Consider the following 17,992-nt stretch of genomic DNA (forward strand, 5'->3'; position numbering starts at 1 on the left):
AGAGGCAAATTCATAGAAACTGAAAGTATAATGGAGGTTCCCAGGGACAGGGAGAGAGACAGATGGGAAATTACTGTTTAGTTGATGCAGAGTTTCTTTTTGGGGTGATGAAAAAGTTTTAGAAATAGATAGTGGTTATACATGTACAACATCGTGAATATACTTAATGACCCTGAATTGTATAGTTAAACATGGTTAAAATGGTAAATTTTGTGATATGTGTGTTTTACCACAATAAAAAATGCCATCAGTTACTCAAACTGGAAAAATCAAGCCAGGCAAAAAAAGTAAATAGGATGCTGAGGAGACCATGGCTAGATGCCAGAACCTAGTCCACCAAATGAGAGCAAAGCCACTGTGGACCAGAGCCATATGGCAGGGCTGTGCAGTTTTAAAGCAGTAAATGCCCACCTTGGATAGGACGAGAGCGGAGCAAGCAGAACTCACAAAAATCTAGTCCCGGGCACACCTGCCCTGGCAGGCTGAGGTCTCCACACGTGCTATTCCAGAGTGGCAGCTTTGTGAAGGTAGGCCATAGAACCCTGAAGTCCCTAATTAATGAAATGTTTGCACTGTTACACATTTGAGTGTTTAGTTGACCCATCAAAATACATTTTTCTAAAAAAATTATAATCACTTAATCACAATTCTAATGCTAGAATTCTTCTTTTGTGAAAATTTTGAAAACATTTAAATGATTTTCTCTAACTTTTCAGTTTTTGTTTTAGTATTATCAGCTCCTAGCAGTTCATGATACTGTCCATCTAGAGGTTCCGTAAGATAGCTCTTGTGGGAATAATCTCTGATGTTCCTTGTATTCATTTTTGGAGAAATTGTTCTTATGAAAATGATTCAGTATTATTTATTTTGTACAGAATAATATTTCCTAAGAATGTGGAGACTTTGTTCACATGAATACATTTTTCTTTAGCTGATATACTAGTTTTTGTTTTTGGAGTGTGTGATTTAACCGACTCCCAACAACAGTGTTTGTTTTAAAACATGTCTCTTAAAAAACACTTTCTGGGTTATCTTTGTAGATATTTTTCTACTTTGAACAGCCTACCTAATGAAAGGGTGTATGAAACTCAGATTTACTATTACTGTGGTTTTGCAATAGTTATGTGTTGGCAAATAACATCATTATATTTTTGCTTTTGGCATTCACACTTACCTATATCTAAATCACAATAGTCATCCCATTTTAATAAATTAATAAGTAATAATGTAATATACAAGTTTATATTTGAACGTTATAGCAGTAGTGATACAGTAACTAATACTTATTGGATGCTTATTTTTTGTTTGTTTATTTATTTATGGAATGCTCTTTGTTTTACATACATTGGAAGCATTTAGTCCTCACAAGAAGCCTATGTAGTAGATACATTATCCTCATTTTGCAGATAAGAAATCTAAAGTGTTGGCATGGCTAGCTACTCACCCGAAGTCCTACAGCTAGCTAGTAGCTAGCTTTATCACATTCCATTGGCAGGGTTCTTAACTTCTTCACTGTAATTTAACTAGTAGGTGATTCTAGAAATCAACCTGAGTAGCTAGTTATATTAACTATTAGTTAAGCTGTTATTTTAAAATCGTAGTCTGTAATAATACTAAGTTTGAAATTTATAATGTATGTGTGTGTAAACCATGTTTCAGGAATGCGGATGCTCGGTTGCCGGTATATTAACACGTTAAGCACTCATCAGCAACAGGGATGATAAAAAAAAAAAAAAAAAAAAAATGTGATCACTGTCCCCAGGAAGCTTAAAATCTAATTAGATGTTTCTCAATCTTTTTTTTTTTTTTTTAACCTATGTCTCTCTTGGACAATCAACCAAACTGCCATGACTTTATTAATTTAAAATCTCAAAATAAATTTGGATATTCCTTAACCATCTGATTCTCCTTGGTTCCTGAGTTTTTAATAGTGAGGGATATGTCATTATCCAAATATTTTTGGTCCATAAGTTTTGTGTAGTGAGTAGTAATGAAAGTTTGAATAGCAAAGGAAAATAATTCTATCTCAAAAAGTTTATCTCTTCATTTTCTGAGTTTGCATAGTGTGAGTTCAGTAAGGAACAGTTTGGATTGTGAGGAATATGTGTATCACATCTTAAAATAATAAAATAGTAATAAATAGAATGAAGTTGTGATTTAAGACATTTACCCCTCCATTATTGTTCCTTTTGAATGTAAAGGTATTCAACAAGAATACCTATTTCTCTAAAGATAATTTAAATTTAGTGGCTAGATAATGGTACTGTCTTAATGTTTTGTTTGTGCTGGCTTACATTTATATATAAGTAGGTGAAATGGTTTAGCACAAATGTTGGGTATGGAAGCATTTAAAGGATTTGATGCACATGGCAACAGTACAGTTGTTTAAAGATAATGTATGTTATGGTTTGTACTAGAGTTTGCTGGTAATACTGAGGAAATTCTAGAACAGTGATTCCCACGGTTTAGTCCCTGGACCTGGACACTTATTAGAGATGTAAATTATAAAGTGCAACTCTAGACCTACCCATTCAGGAACCTTGGGTGTGAGACCCTCTAATCTGTGTTTTAACAGGCCCTCAGTTGATGTTAATGCCTGCTAAAGTTGGAGAACCAGTCCTTAGAGGCACAGTGGAAAAGTTTAGGAGGAAGGACAAATGAATGGTATAGTCAGAGCTGAGAACCTAATTAGTTTATGAGTTTTTATTAGTTTTGAGCAGGGTCAGCAGACTATAGCCAGTATGCCAAGGCTGGTCCACTTCTTGTTTTTATATAGCCCACAAAGTAAAAATGACTTAAAAAATTTTAGGGGCACCTGGATGGCTCAGTTGGTTAAGTGTCCTACTTCGGTTTACATTATGATGTCATGGCTCATGGGTTCAAGCCCCACGTCAGACTCTGTGCTGACAGCTCAAGCCTGGAGTCTGCTTCAGATCCTCTGTCTCTCTGTGTCCCTCCTCTACTCATGCTCTCTGTCTCTGTCTCTGTCTCTCAAAATAATAAGTAAACACTAAAAAAAAATAAATAAAAAATGTTTTAATGGCTGAAAAAAATAAAAACAAGGATAATACTGACAGATGAAAATATTAAAAACAAATTTCAGTGTCCATAAACAAAATTTTATTGGAACACACAATCATTTATCTATTGCCTATGGCTACTTTTGCATAATGAGAGTTGAGTATTTGTGACAGAAAGCCAGACAAAGCCAGAAATTCTTACTATCTGGCCTTTTACAGAAAAAGTTGCCAACCCTTGCGTTAGCACATTAAAGTGCACTGTATTTGGTAACTGGTGAAAACATAGAAGAGCAGCATGGGGAGTTTAATACTCTGGATAGAAGATGGACTCTGAGTCTAATGGGCAGAAATCTCAGCTTGCTTGATTTGGAAAGAGGAGTGCAAACAACATGGTCTTTGTTTTGTGCTGTATAGGAGCCTGTAATCCTAGAACCCATGGTTTTACTTGAAGTAGTAACTTTCCTGGTGTTCTTTGTAATCACTTGTGAAGACATAGTTTTATCAAAATGATCCTATATTGTTTATTTCATACAGTGATGTTATCTTGGTATTGAATTTACTGTATATAAAAATACTCTATATTTTCACTTAAATGTGTAAATGATCTTCTGAAAGTCCTCAAGCGTGTTCACCATGAGTATGCCTTCATGGCTTGTTTAGGTAAGAATCAGTTTTATCATGGGCAGAAATTAAACTTTGGAAAATTTTGCTTTCCCTAATGGTGATAAGCTCATTGTAAACCAGCCTTTTTGCTAAGAACGACTAGAAAAACTGGGCAAAACAAAATCTATTTGTAGGCATTGGAGAGCTAGTAAGTCAGTGAGCATTTGAGGGGCCAGGGATCCAGGAAATGGAAGTACAGAGAGAGGAACTCAACATTTGGTACTATTCCTTACCCTTAGTCATTTGCCTAATTCTTAGCAGTAGCTAAGAATCTGACCAGAGCTTCTGGTATTGCTGTACTTCTGGTACAGAGGTTAAAAATTGGAATCCAGAGACTTGCAAGAAGGAATGATCCAGACAAACACCCCAGGCTTTCATTTGAGACCACAGGGTAGAGCAGCACTTGGAAGGTCTATAGTTCAGTCTCCAGTCAACCCAGTGCTTTAGTGGATTAAGGTGATCTGCCATAGAATTGCTTTGATTTTACTATTATTACACTGGGCTCTTAATCAGATAAAGCAGTTGAGCCCAACAGTTAGGCTTTTGATTACCTGGGAATAATCAGCCTGTGGAAGGAAAGCCCTTCACTTCTGAAATGAGAGGAGAGGAGGACCATTTATGTGAGTAAACCTGCTGCTTCTGGTGACATGAGGTTAAGGGTGGAAAATCTCTTAAGAAACCTGACTGGTCAGGAGAAGGGACTGCTGGTTTTTTAGATGATGCTTGTGAGCACTGCCTTGATCCCTCACAACTTCCCCTTTAGGAACAAACCAAACAGCAGAAAATGGGGAGCCATGCAGCATCCAGGTTCTAGCACTGTCATTTCATGAAAGCAACTGTGTCCCTTTGAGGCTGGGTCCCAGCACCTAAAAATCCTCTGCCTTGGAGTGAAGGGTAAGAAGAGAGACAGGCAGTAGATGTCTGTTTTTCGCTGTCAGTTCTAGGATGGCAAAAGTGCTTGAATTGTTTGAAACATGCAGATAGGTTATGGAACATTAAAATAAGCTGTTTATAAATTATCCAGGCTCTCCAAAAAGCATTTTTCCTTCAGTACCCACTATGTGCTGGGTGAATGAGAGTAAAATTAATTTCTCTGACTAGTAGCCTTCTGAGTTTAGTTATTCTTGTCACCCTGATTCTGCATAATCCACATTTAGAGAGTGATATCTCTTTTGTTTGTTTATTTTTTAAGAGTGGATCCAAAAATCTTTTTTAACTTCTAATGCCTAGAAAGAGATAGTCTAAGTTTTCTCTCCGTTGACTGTATTCTGTGATAAAAAACTAGAAAGGAGAATCTGGGCATTAGTGCTCTCTTCTGTCAGTCCACATGACTAGTAACACAGGCAGATGAGTAGCAATTATTTCAGAGCAAAGAGGGAAAACTTTCAAGTAAAATTTGAGTGGATATTCGATTTGATTATAGCTTCACTAAGTGCAAAAGTGAATGTATTGAAATGGAATATTATGTAATGCAGTTAAATTACCTTATTTACTACCATGTTCATTATCCTAATTATATTGGTAAATTTGGAAGATTTTCTTACATTGTTACTTTATATATAATTTGTGTTTAAATTGTTCATCACTTATGTTTTGAGAAATAGTTCTCTTTTTTTGATTACTGTGCTTTTTAAATCTGTTCAATATATTTCCTGTATTTAGTCTTTTTACAAATTAGTATAATGGCTATAGTTACCGTAATTTCTTCTGGTATACGGCAGAACTTAATCTTTTCCTATGAATTTATAGACAAACATTTCCAGAAGGTAGAATATCTTAAGAGATTTGGTTTAAAACTTGGAATTTGAGTGAAAATCAAGCTTCTTGCCTTCACATTTTCAGGCATTTATAAAACAAAATCTCAGACTTTATTTATCCTGAGATCTCACAGCATAGTAGAATAGCAGGATTTGATGCAAAGAATATGGTTTTAGGAATCCAGGAGATCAGTATACCTAAGTTAGGGTCCTAGATCTGCCCTTTTCTATCTGTATGACCTCAGGCAAGTTACTTAACCTTTCTGCTCCTCAGTTTCTATATGAAATCAAGATAATAGTAACTTCTTCTATATGTAGTAAATAATACTACATATAAAGTACTTTGAACAATGCTTGGCACATGGTAAGCACTCAATAAATGATACTTATCACTATTCCTAATAATAATAAAAAATGCCATTTTTGTTACTTCATCCCCGTTACAAGCAGGCATTTTGCTGGAGATGTGGTCACAGACCAGTTTGAGTAGATGAGTGGGAGAAAGAGCAGGAGGAAGAATGGTAAGAAACACACTGTGATATATGCTATAAGTATGATTATTTCCACCTATAGGCCCAGAGAAGGTAATAATTGGAACCCGGGTCCATAGACAAACAACTTGCCTTATATGTTTATGTAGTTCAAGGATGAATGAATGCCAGGTAAAATAAATAGTTTTTGCATAGTTCCAGAGCATATAAAGGATTTTGTTACTCTTCGTGGGAGAATACATAGGAAGTGGAAGACCTTGTTGTCATCAAGAAGTTTACACATGTGGAATGGCTAAATAATAAAAGGGAGTGCAGACTCTATAGCAAGGTGGTGACTACAAGTAACTATTAATAAATTATTAGCAGTAAGCATTTCTTTTTAACTTTGAAAAAATATATAAACAACATATTTACAAAAGCGAGAACAAAGTAAATGTGTAGCATAATGAGTTATTATAAAGTGAATACCCATTAACTACCACCAGAGTGGAGAAATAGAACACTGCCAGCCACCCCTGAAAGTCTCCACTTTCCCTTTCCCAGTCCTAATGGCTTCTGTCTCCCCAAAGGCAACCACTGTCCTGACTCTTACCATAGCCACTTTCTAGAATGATAAATACTCTACATTTTTCTCCTAAGTCTTCATTTCTTTTTAACGTGAGTATTTGAAGTATCATACAGCCACTTTATTAGATTATGTTATTTAAATGAGCTCTGAAGAAACTTGGGAGGTAAGGTTCCTCATTGTCGTCTGGTTGTCCAAAATAGTCATCATGTTTTGGAATTCTCATTTCATTGTCTTGATCTTTCTGCTCTGCCTAGCTTTGGGAATGGTTGGCGTATAACCAAGAACCAGAGAATTCAGGTCTTACAGATTCATGGGTCTTATGTGATAATATAACAAATTGTATACTTTAAATGTGCATTTTGTTGTATGCTAGTTATACCTCAATAAAGCTTTAAGAAATAAAAAAGAATTCAAGTCTTAGGGGAGACATGATAATGACAATTTGGCATTGGAAAAAGTAGAAGACAAATTTTACTTTTTCCATTCATACTAGTGGAAAACTTTGTATAGGGATGTATATTAAAGGGATGTGTGCTGAAATGAGCACTTTTGGCTCACTTCTATATTCATGTCAAAATTCTACTTCAGTAGTTATATTTGTTGTTTGTTTACCATTAGGATAAATCTCCTGGAAACTATTAGAAATGCTGTCTTTCTGCCAGGAGATTTCAAGAAATTCTGAAGGCAGAGTGTTTTATAGCAGTGCCTTAACCTTGGTGATATATCTTCTTTCTTTAAAATAGTCTGAATTTGAACCTTGAAATCAAGCCCTAGAATCATATCACTTTATTAAATATTAGCATAATTATGAGAAAACTAGTAGATTACAAATCTTTTTAGATGTAAACTAAAACTCCATATGATGAAAGTGAAAATTAAAAATTTAGCCTGTAAAGACCAATTCAGATGTTTACAAAACTATGTGTACAGCTATATTTTCTTTTGCCAGGGAGTACTTTTATATTATAATCCACTCTTCACTATTTACATTATGAAATATATTTATTTACATTAGCATATTGATAGTGTGAAAGTGGAAGAAGAAGACATTATAAAGATGATTTCTGGACTCTTCCCCACTTTGCTGAAGTAATTGCATCCTTATTTGTCACTTGAGAATTACACTCCTTACTCTGCTACACAGCAGGCCGCTTTTAATTACTTTCTTCTCTTGAACATTACATAAGTACTGCGGAGCATGAAAAAAGCAGCACATCTCTGTCTGAACTATTACCGTTCCATTGATAAAACACTGAAAGAAACATTACTGTCATATATAAGTTCAATAAAAGTTCTGCTGATAAAGACTTAGGAAGCCCCCTAATGTAGTTTTGCATATTCTGAGCTTATATTTTACAAAATGAAAAGATTTGCCAGAATATCCAGATCAGGAAACAAAGTTCTTGTTACAAAAAGAAAAAAAAACCATAAACATCCCTACAGATCAGTACTCTTGACTAATCTCTTTGTTTAATAAGCCACGTTTAGTCAGCAGAAAACAGAAAAAAGGAATGAAATGATCCATTTAACTTACCGATGAAAAATAGTAGTGGATGAATCATGTATCCTGTGGATAGAAGCATATGACTGGCTCGCAGTTAACTCTCAAAATTTATCCTAAGATCTGTAATTAGAGAGAGAAGGGAATAAATGAACCTGCATAGATAGATAGTTAGATAGATAGATTTATATACAGAGAGAGATATAGGTATAGATATATGTATATGTATTTTTATGTGTATACGTAACCCTGTTTACATGATTTCATGCCTTTCAGTAATGCAATTTAGCTGCAGGAATTCATTTACTGTCCACTTAACTGGAAAACCAGATCCTCTATCAAATTGTAGCAACCTTTTAAAGCCTCAAAATCATCTTTTCACAGCCTCAAACCTCTATCCTTTCTTCCTTTCATCCACTCCATTTCTTTCTCCTTCCTTCTAGTACTTACAACTAGTTCTGGGTGGTAGAGATACAGCTGTGAACAAGCCTCTGTTCTTATTCAATTTATATTCTAGTGTGGTGAGACAGGCAGTAATCAAACAAATGAGTAAGATATCAGATGTGAGTATGTGCTTTGCAGATAATTAATAGAGGGGGTTCTGCTGAAAAGTAACTCGTGTGTTCCCTTAGAATGGATGGTTAAGGAGGACCTCTCTCAGGAGGTGATAATAAGCTGTGGCTTGGTTGTCTTTAGGAGTCATCATGTTAATATCTCTGGGAAGAACATTCTAGATAGAGGAACCAGTGCAGAGAATCTAAGGCAGGAATCAGCTTTGCTTACCAGGTAACAGGAGACCAGATGGCTGGAGTATGGAGAAAAGAATGGTATAAGATGAGGCCAGAGAGGTAAGCCAGTATTATTGGATCATTAAATGCTTTTTAGGGTAGGTAAGAAGTAGAGATGGAAATAATCAAAAGAAGAATGATAATGGTAGCGTTGTTTATGGACTCACAATATGCCAAGTGCTGTCCTGAGCATATTACCGTAAATTATCCAATTTAATTCTCACAATTGTATGAGGTAAGTATTGCCATCCTCATTTTTCAGATGAGAAAAGTGAGGCTCAGAGAGAATTCATTTGCTTAAGATCACATTTCTATGAAGTAGAGGAGTAATGGAATTTTATTTGAGCTGTGGTCTAATAGACTCCAAAACCTGTGTTCTTAGCTACCATATTATAAAGGATCTATGTTGTTCCTAAGTTTCCTCTTTTGTCCCCTGCATCCCTCAAAATAATTTCTTCTTCACTTAACACCAGTAGTGGGACATAGAGAAACCCAATATATTGGAACTGGCTTCCAGTCTTATTTTCATTTTTATTTTATTTTTCTTATTTGTCATCCTGGGTCTCTTAATTGCTGACTTAATTACACTATCTTAAGTTGCAAAGAATACAAACTGCAGGTAAGACTAGAATATTAGGAAATAACTTCCAGTACTGTCAGCAGTGATTCTACTTGACAATTACTGGTACTTCAATTTGCCAAAAGAAGTACACTACAAAACCATTTTGACTAGAATGGTTTTAAAATATTCTACTTTCACTAAAAATTGTGATCACTCCATTAAAAAAATGAGTGTGAGATAAGTGTCAGGATTGATAATGCTTAGAAATTGTTTAAAAACTTTAATCCAGGAGCTGATATTTTGTATTTCAGAAATACGGTAGTATTTTAGTCACAATACCTTCGAGATTTTCTCCTATCTTTAGTTTGGCTATTCTTTTTTTTTTTTTTTTAAATGTTTATTTATTTTTGAGAGGGAGAGGGAGTACAAGTAGGGGAGGGGCAGAGAGAGAGAGAGGGACAGAGGATCCAAAACAAGCTCTGCACCGACGCAGAGAGCCTGATGTGGAGCTCGAACTCACAAACCACAAGATTGTGACCTGAGCCAAAGTCAGAGCTTAACCAACTGAGCCATCCACGTACCTCTAGGTGTTCTTCACAAGCAATATATGTGATCTCCTTTAATTAATAGAATTAATAGAATAGAAAAAAATAATTTTATGTGACATTTGTCTCTAGATCTATAGCTGTGAGGTCATTAGGATTATAGTATGTGAAATAAAGGGAATATTCCAGATACGTGCTTTTAAGTAGGCGTATTTTAACAGTAGCACAGAGAGTCATTTTGGTTTCAGTAACTTCCCAAGATGTCTACCATCTTATCCACCAAAAATCCGTAGTGGTTGTGACACTCACTTGAAGGCTCAAGATGAGCCTATGACCTTAGTCTGTTGCCTGTTTAGACTCGAGACCATAGACGTGATTGAGCCCCAGCCGAATACAAACACACCCCAACCACCCTTGACACACCTCAAGCCTGATGGGTAAAGAAAGTAGCCTGAGGTGTGGTTGGATGTTTCTTTTACAAGGTGAGTGGCAGTGGGGTACTGGACCTTGGTATGTAAATAGTTTATACTTATTCGGAATCAAATTAACAAAATACTGTTTCATAAAAATTGGGCAAAGGAAAAAGCTTAATGAAACTAAAATGAATTTAACTTTTTGAACAGATGTAATTATTTTTACATAGTTATCGCTTAACTTGCACTTTGCAGTACTTGATCTAACCATTCAGAGAAATACCCTTAGGCAAGATTTCACAGATACTGCAGTGACTATAAAAGCAGTTGAAAATTGCACATCTTTCAAACATCTTCAGTTTTACTTTTCTGGGGTCTAGTAAAATTTGTCTTGTGCTGTTAATTGCCAAGCCTTTCTTATTAAATCTAACCTTGCATTTTGTTCGTTTTTTTGTAAATCGCCGATGTCAAATGATACAACACTGTGTTGAAAAGTTCTTTGTTAGTTCTGAATACACAAATTTCACTTTCCATGGAAAAGCACCGCAGCCACGATAGAACTCTGTCGTCAGCATATTAAATACTCAGAGTGATTATATGTGATGAATGCCATAGTAGGATAGATAGTAGTGACTTTAAAAATAAACAAGGAGAACAAACAAAAGGCACTTTGTGCTTCCAGCCCAGAGGAAGAATCACTTCTGTCAGTTACCAAAAAGTGGACCATAGCTGCATCTATCATCATTGCTTCTCTTTGTATTTCTTTCTTCCTGCCTTTTCTCACTGCTATCCCATTTTCTCTCAAGTCATGAGCAAGAACTGGATGCAAAGTACTAATGACTGTGTTCCAGAAACAGAACTCCCTACCCCTAATCTCTTGATTCCATTCCTTTAACATCATTTACTGAGAATGGATTACACACACACAATAATTAGTTTATTTATAAACTCAGTAGTAATGAAATTCTGCATGTTGGTATAACTTTATATAACGAGGAATATCTATTGGTATTTATCAAACATTGGGTTTATATTACTGGAGTAGGATTTGATGCCAGTATTCTGAACTATTCTTCTGCCCCTCAGGGGCCTCCCCACTTAACTCTGCAACATGACATCCATTCATCAAAAATAAATGCCCAAATCAATGGAGTGTTTCTGTAACAGGTAGTAATTACCTTAGACTTATTACCCATAGTCCACAGACTCTTATCATCATTCTTTATCAGATAACCCAATTGTTCCTACATTAGTAGAAATTGAGCTGCGAGTCCATTTTTCTTGTTATTTGATGAATAGATCGTTTGAGTGACTATTAGAAATATAGCATTTGGAATTGAACTAGTAACGGATTAAGACTTTCTACTGGTTTTCTTTTTTAATTCTTTTTTATGAGTTTATTTATAGCAGCCCCAATTATCTTCTTTTGCATAGATTTGTGTTGAAATCGGCATTCTTTTACAATTTAAAAAGCATGATTTTTACGCTTCATGTTTAAGATAATTGCCAACTCGAGCATTCAAATATTTGCCAAGCCTAATATGTCTGTTTGTGCTCAATACTCCTATGGCAACAGGCAGAGATAATTTGCCTATAAATTTCCATCAGTTCCTGCACTGTCAAATTATATTATACAGTTGTGGATATATTGAATACAAGAGAATCCGAGATACGAGTAGTTTACCACAGCCTGTTTCCCCCTACTCTATTTATTTCAGCCACTTTGTTAATATTACAAAGTCTGGCTTGTGTATTTTGACTCAAGAGTTAAGGTGTTTTTCTGATGCCGAAATAAGGTGGACAAAAAGGTGGCACTTAATTGACAGTTGTTGCTGCCAATATCAGTGCACTTTTGAGAAATATATTACAGCAACAGTTTCCTGTACAATATTTTTCGGTTTGATTTCATTTAAAAATTTTATAGATGGGAAATCACATGTGATATACTATAATGTGGTAGACAGATTTAGGTTTGAATTCCAAATCTGTCTTTGTGCTTTGTAAATTTGGGTAACACATCTAACTCACTGGGCTTTTGTACTCTTACTTAAAAATGTGAATGATATATCTGCCTTGTTGAGTTCTAGGAAAGAAATGAGGTTATGTAAAACATCTAACACAGTGTCCAGAGCCTTTCTTTAGTCCTGAAATCCCAGAGCTTGTTAGAGGCAGAGTATCAATCAAAAAAGTCAGGTCTTCTGACACACAAAAATGATTCCTAGCCTCTGTATATTGTCTCTTTTTAGTAGTTAGTAGGAAGTTTGGCTACTGGCAAGTAGTTATATAGGGTTATGATTTTTTCAGATAATTTTTTCCTATAAATTCTGTTAAGGATTTTTTCTCAAGAATTCCAAAACATCAGTAAGATTTGAAAAAAAAGTGAAGTTGATAGATGTCCATGCTTTTGACTGGGTGATTGATGTTAATGGGATTATCCACTGAATGGGGAGTAAAGAAGGAAGGAAAGCAGGTCAGTGACTTATGTGAGTTCATTCATCAGATATTTACCATTTTATTTAGTTTTAATCTTAGGGACTTTTATAGTCCTTAATATTATTCATTTTAGGGCATTCATAAATTTGCATAATTTGCTGTTTGGAGATACCTCTTTTTTTTTTTTAATTTTTTATGTTTATTTTTGAGAGAGATAGAGCATGAGGAGGGGAGGGGCAGAGAGAGAAGGAGACACAGAATCCGCAGGCTCCAGGCTCCACACTGTCAGCACCAAGCCCGACGCAGGGCTTAAACTCACGAACCGCAAGATTGTGACCTGAGCTGAAGTTGGACACTTAACTGAGCCACCCAGGTGCCCCTGGAGATATGTCTTTTACCCCATGCAGGTCTGGATGAAAATAACAGAAATTCTATGGCAGTGCTGTCTCTGATGTCAGTCACTCGGAAGAATTGACATGTCTATCATTTTCCATAACTAGTGCCAACTTAATATCTCAGCCTCTTTTAATGACACTTTTCTCCATAAAGATCGTCTTAGTAAGGATCTAAACGTGTTTGTTTAAATTATGAATGAAGACAATAACTTGGGTATAAAACTGGACCACTTAGAAGTACTGATTTTATATTGACTGCCTGGAAGGTGGAACCAAAAAGTAGAAGTCAGCGTGACAGTCTTTCCAAGGTCATACAATTCACAGTGATTTGGTAGTACACTTTCTATTTCCCTTCTTTCTTTCCTTTGCTGCCTGCCTTTTTTGATTCCCTTTTTTGTTTTTTCTCCTTTGTAGAAATGATGCAGCATACTGGAAGAGGTAGGTCATGCTGACGTAGGCTCAGATCCTGGCTCTGTCACTTGCTCCTTCTGTGACCTCTGACTGATGTATTTAACTCTCTGAGCATACCTCCATTTCCCTATCTGTAAAATGGTGAGAATAATGCTTAATTTATGAGGTTATTGGGGAAAATGAAAAAAACAGATTTAAAGCACTCATTTAGTAAACAGGAGTTTTAATATTGTTATGCATCCTGTTGAAACTACAGAGTAACGAAGCATAATAAAACTCAGGTAAATCTGATGATTTATGAGTTGCTTGATAAGTTTTAGTTAAAGGGGAGATTGAAACTAACGTTGAAATGAGTTTTCTAAAAATTATCCGTGGGGTTATTCCTGCTAACCCTGTCTTCTGTGACCGTGATAATTGAATTGACTGTAAGAAAGATGGAATGAGGAAACAATTCTCCTGCCAACTTAAAGAAAATTTGTATGCCCAGAGGCATGCATGTCCAGCCTTATTGGAGAAAGTGCTTTAAAATTCAGCCAGCAGTACTTGAGACTTCCCTGATGATGAATTGCCTGCTAAACTGTGCCACAGAGTATTCAATTTAATTCACTTATCTCTCTTGGCATAGCTTCTTTATAAAGTCAGTGCCCTCACAAGGGGGAAAAAGGTCATCAGGAGAAGCCCATTCCAAATCTTAAAGCATATTTTGAATTCATGGGCTGGTTTTCACCCCCAAATTCCCCAAATATTTTGGAGACATGTTTTTCTTCAGGTTCACATGCTATAAAGATATTTTCCAAAGGATGTCATCAAGATGGCATATTCTGGGGTGCCTGGGTGGCTCAGTCTTTTGAGCGTCCAATTCTTGGTTTCAGCTCAGGTCATGATCTCACAGTTAGTTCATGAGTTTGAGCCCCACGTCGGGCTCTGTGCTGACAGCGTGGGGCATGCTTGGGATCTGGTCGCACTCTCTTGTCTCTCAAAATAAGTACATAAAATAAAAAATGTTTAAGATGGTAAATTCTTTCTTTTTCTCTGGGGAATCCTGGCTTTCAGAATGGCCTGAAAAAGAGGACCAAAAGATGTCAGTAGGCATCAGATTTCATACCCTTCTCCTCTGCCCCCTCTTTTTATTTCCCCAAGAGCCCTTATCCAAAACTGACCTGTCATAACCTTTTCCTGGTTTTCTTTCGGAAAAAAGTTACAGACTCATGTAAGATCTGGGACATCCTGGCACAATGGAAACAGCTCTAGTTATGGCAACTGCATGTCTGTGCCCTGGTTCTGTGACCTGGCTAGGATCTCAGGGATCACAGATGTAAAATGCTATTTTGACATCTTGATGTCTTGATTAGCTGGAGAGTTCTTTTTGAAAATTTTTAAACTTTCAATTGTGAAAATGCCCAAACATATACAAAAGTGAAGAGTTAAAACCCCCATGTGCCTGATGGCTTCCACTACCGCCACAATTTGCCATATTATTTCATCCTCTGTCTTGCACTCCTTTCCACCTTTGTGGGTTTTTTGTTTGTGTTTTAAGTAGAGTATTTTGAAGAAAAGCCTAGTCTTCATGCTTTTTCACTTCTAAACTGCTCACATCTCAATAAAACCTAAAACTTTCAAGTCTTTGACCTCTTCTGCCCCCTCACTCCTCTTAAAAATAGTTACCAATATTAGAGAAACAAAAAATTCTGTGTTCCAGAGATTTCTGATTCTATAATAATCATACCCCAGCAATTCTTAATTTGAGGTTATTGAACACCTGGTGGGTATGGGAACATTTTGATATTAATGCGGATATTTGCATGCACATGTATTTGTGCTTTTTTTGATGAGGGGATTGAGCGATATCATTTATTTTTTTTTTAATTTATTTATTTTGAGAGAAAATGGAGGCAGGGAAGGGGCAGAGAGAGAGCGACAGAGAATCCCAAGTAAGCTCCACGCTGTCAGCACAGAGCCCAACGTGGGGCTCAAACCCACGAGCTGTGAGGTCATGACATGATCAATAGTCAGATGCTTAACGGACTGAGCCACACAGGTGTCCCTCAAGTGATATCATTTTTTAAAGTTTCAAAGGAGTCCCTGGCTCAGAGAATCTGGGCCTGGGTAAAGACTGTGTATATAGAGTCTTCACCAGATTCTGGGGTCCTGCATAATTTGAAGTACTATATGCAGAAGATCCTATAATCTTGATAAAGAATCTGTAAAAATACATTAGCACATCATAATAATGTCTTTGTAGCGTAACAGCTAAATTCTGGTTATAATTCTGTATTTAGTAAGGCAAGGCCCTTTAAACTATAAATGCTTGACACACAATTTTGGAAAAAGATTATTTAAAGCTAGATATAATATATATTTGTGGCTTCAAGATCAAGTTAGGAGTCTCTTACCATGTTTGTAAAGAAATAAAGCTTTCTCTTTTTTGTGCTAATAAAATATTTTCAAAGGAAGGCTATTTAGTGTCAACTTTGGTTAGATTCTTTATTTGTCAAAAAATGGATATAATTTATCTGGAAAATCATTACGTGTGGGTCACACTGGACATCTAAATCTTTCATTAAAACCCATGCTGCTCCTCCGCTCCTGCAGCAGTTTCCCCCCGCCGAGTTAGATGTAGGTTTAAAGCTGGTAAGTGTGCCAATCCTGGGTAAGGCTTTAGATCTGTTGAAGTGTAGGACTCTGTTGGCTGGCTCTTCTAGGTCATAAATCTTTATAGTAAGTTGTACAGGACCTGAATTAGAAATGAACTTTTTCCAATTTAACACCGGAGTTGGAAATCGGGAGCACAGTTTTGAGGATAACGAAAGCTGCTCACTGGAGCAGCACCCAGCTGGGCCTCCTGGCCTATATCTAAGAGTCACAGTTCACAAAAACTGCCAGGGTTTTGCCAGTACTGTAGTTTCATTTTCTTTTCCTTCAGGAGTACACTTCTTACTTGGAGTATGCTGGTCGGTTTTTGTTCTTTGGCTTTACCTGAAGGTAATATCAAACATGAGCAAATGCATAGGGTCGTATTAGCCCTTAGTGGATTTCCCTCAGGGATCGTAAAGAGTGCCTCCAGAAATCAGCAGTGATTTTTGTGTGACTCTGAGAACAGGCCCTTATATTTAAGAGTAATGCTTCATTTTGACTTTTGTAGGAAGTTATTAGATCTGAATAGCCACAATACCCAAAGTAGATTAATGATTATTACATAGTAATGAGTGTGGTTCTCACCATATCTCATAATTAAAGAGGATGATTCCGATGGTGTTATTCGTTGGACTGCACTTCCCACCATTGACTTTATTTTCTAAGGAGTAAAGGAAAGTGGATGGTGCTGTATTCTTGCTTCTCTTCCAGTCATGTAGAATTAGTGTTAGGTAGATGACTATGAAAGGATCAGGGTAGTTTGTATACCATCTTTAAACATCCAACACAACATCACTAAACCAGAAAAAGCACAGAAAAGAGAGTTCCATAGGAGGCTGTTTAGAAAATAGGTATAGGATTGCAGAATGAGAGATGTCTATGGCTGTGATAGAATGCCAAGCCCAAATCGGTGTGGTTTACAAAACAATCCAGTGTTAATAGAAAATAGATAGAACATAAGAACCCTTGGGTAGAATTTTCCAAAAGCAGTCTTAGGCTACTCCCTGATTAACATGTGGGTAGAAGATGAAAAGACAATGTGTGCTTAATCCTTCTAGTGAAATCTATCCCTCAGATACCTTCCCACTAACTCTATAAGGCAACTGAGAAAATGGATGCTGTAAAACTATTTGTTTTTCGACCTGTCTACTACACCTAATGTGTGTTCTTCTTTAAAAGTCTGTATTAATTTAGTAAATTACCACAACTATGGTGGCTTGAAACCAAAGAAATTTATTCTCTCACAGTTCCAGAGGCTAGTCTGAAATGAAGGTGTCGGCAGGGTCATGCTTCTTCTGAAGGCTCTTAGTGAAGGATACTTTTTTGCCTCTTCCTGGCTTCTGGAGGCTCCCAGCAATCCTAGGAATTCTTGGTTTGTAGCCGCGTCACTCCAGTCTCTGCTTCCATTGTCACATAGCCTTTCCTGTGTGTGTCTCTGTATCCCAGTCTTCCCTTTCTTTTCTAGAGACACCAGTCATTAGATGTAGGACCCACTCTAATATGACATCAACTTAATTACATCTGCAAAGACCCTATTTTAAAACAAGATCACGTTCACAAATTTGGGGGTTAGTCACTCTCAACAATAGCCAAATTATGGAAAGAGCCTGAATGTCCATCAACTGATGAATGGATAAAGAAGTTGTGGTTTATATACACAATGGAGTACTATGTGGCAATGAGAAAGAATGAAATATGGCCCTTTGTAGCAACGTGGATGGAACTGGAGAGTGTGATGCTAAGTGAAATAAGCCATACAGAGAAAGACAGATACCATATGGTTTCACTCGTATGTGGATCCTGAGAAACTT

The 17,992-nt window shown here is 36.5% G+C and overlaps 1 protein-coding gene across 9 annotated transcripts in view; it reads left to right on the top strand.

The window, feature by feature from the left end:
- The window catches only part of LOC101082513 (ubiquitin-conjugating enzyme E2 E2), a 371,654-nt gene that overhangs the window by 164,955 nt on the left and 188,707 nt on the right, over positions 1–17,992 (top strand). For 3 of the 9 annotated variants that reach the window (XM_045037676.1, XM_045037678.1, XM_045037677.1), the window contains exon 4: positions 13,551–13,574. The exons of the other annotated variants lie outside the window; for them this stretch is intronic. In XM_045037676.1, the coding sequence (XP_044893611.1) occupies positions 13,551–13,574 (24 nt within the window). The remainder of the gene's footprint in view (positions 1–13,550; positions 13,575–17,992) is intronic. 9 annotated transcript variants of the gene reach the window in all.

The sequence above is a fragment of the Felis catus genome, chromosome C2 (genome assembly GCF_018350175.1).
Source record: "Felis catus isolate Fca126 chromosome C2, F.catus_Fca126_mat1.0, whole genome shotgun sequence".
Taxonomy (NCBI): domain Eukaryota; kingdom Metazoa; phylum Chordata; class Mammalia; order Carnivora; family Felidae; genus Felis; species Felis catus.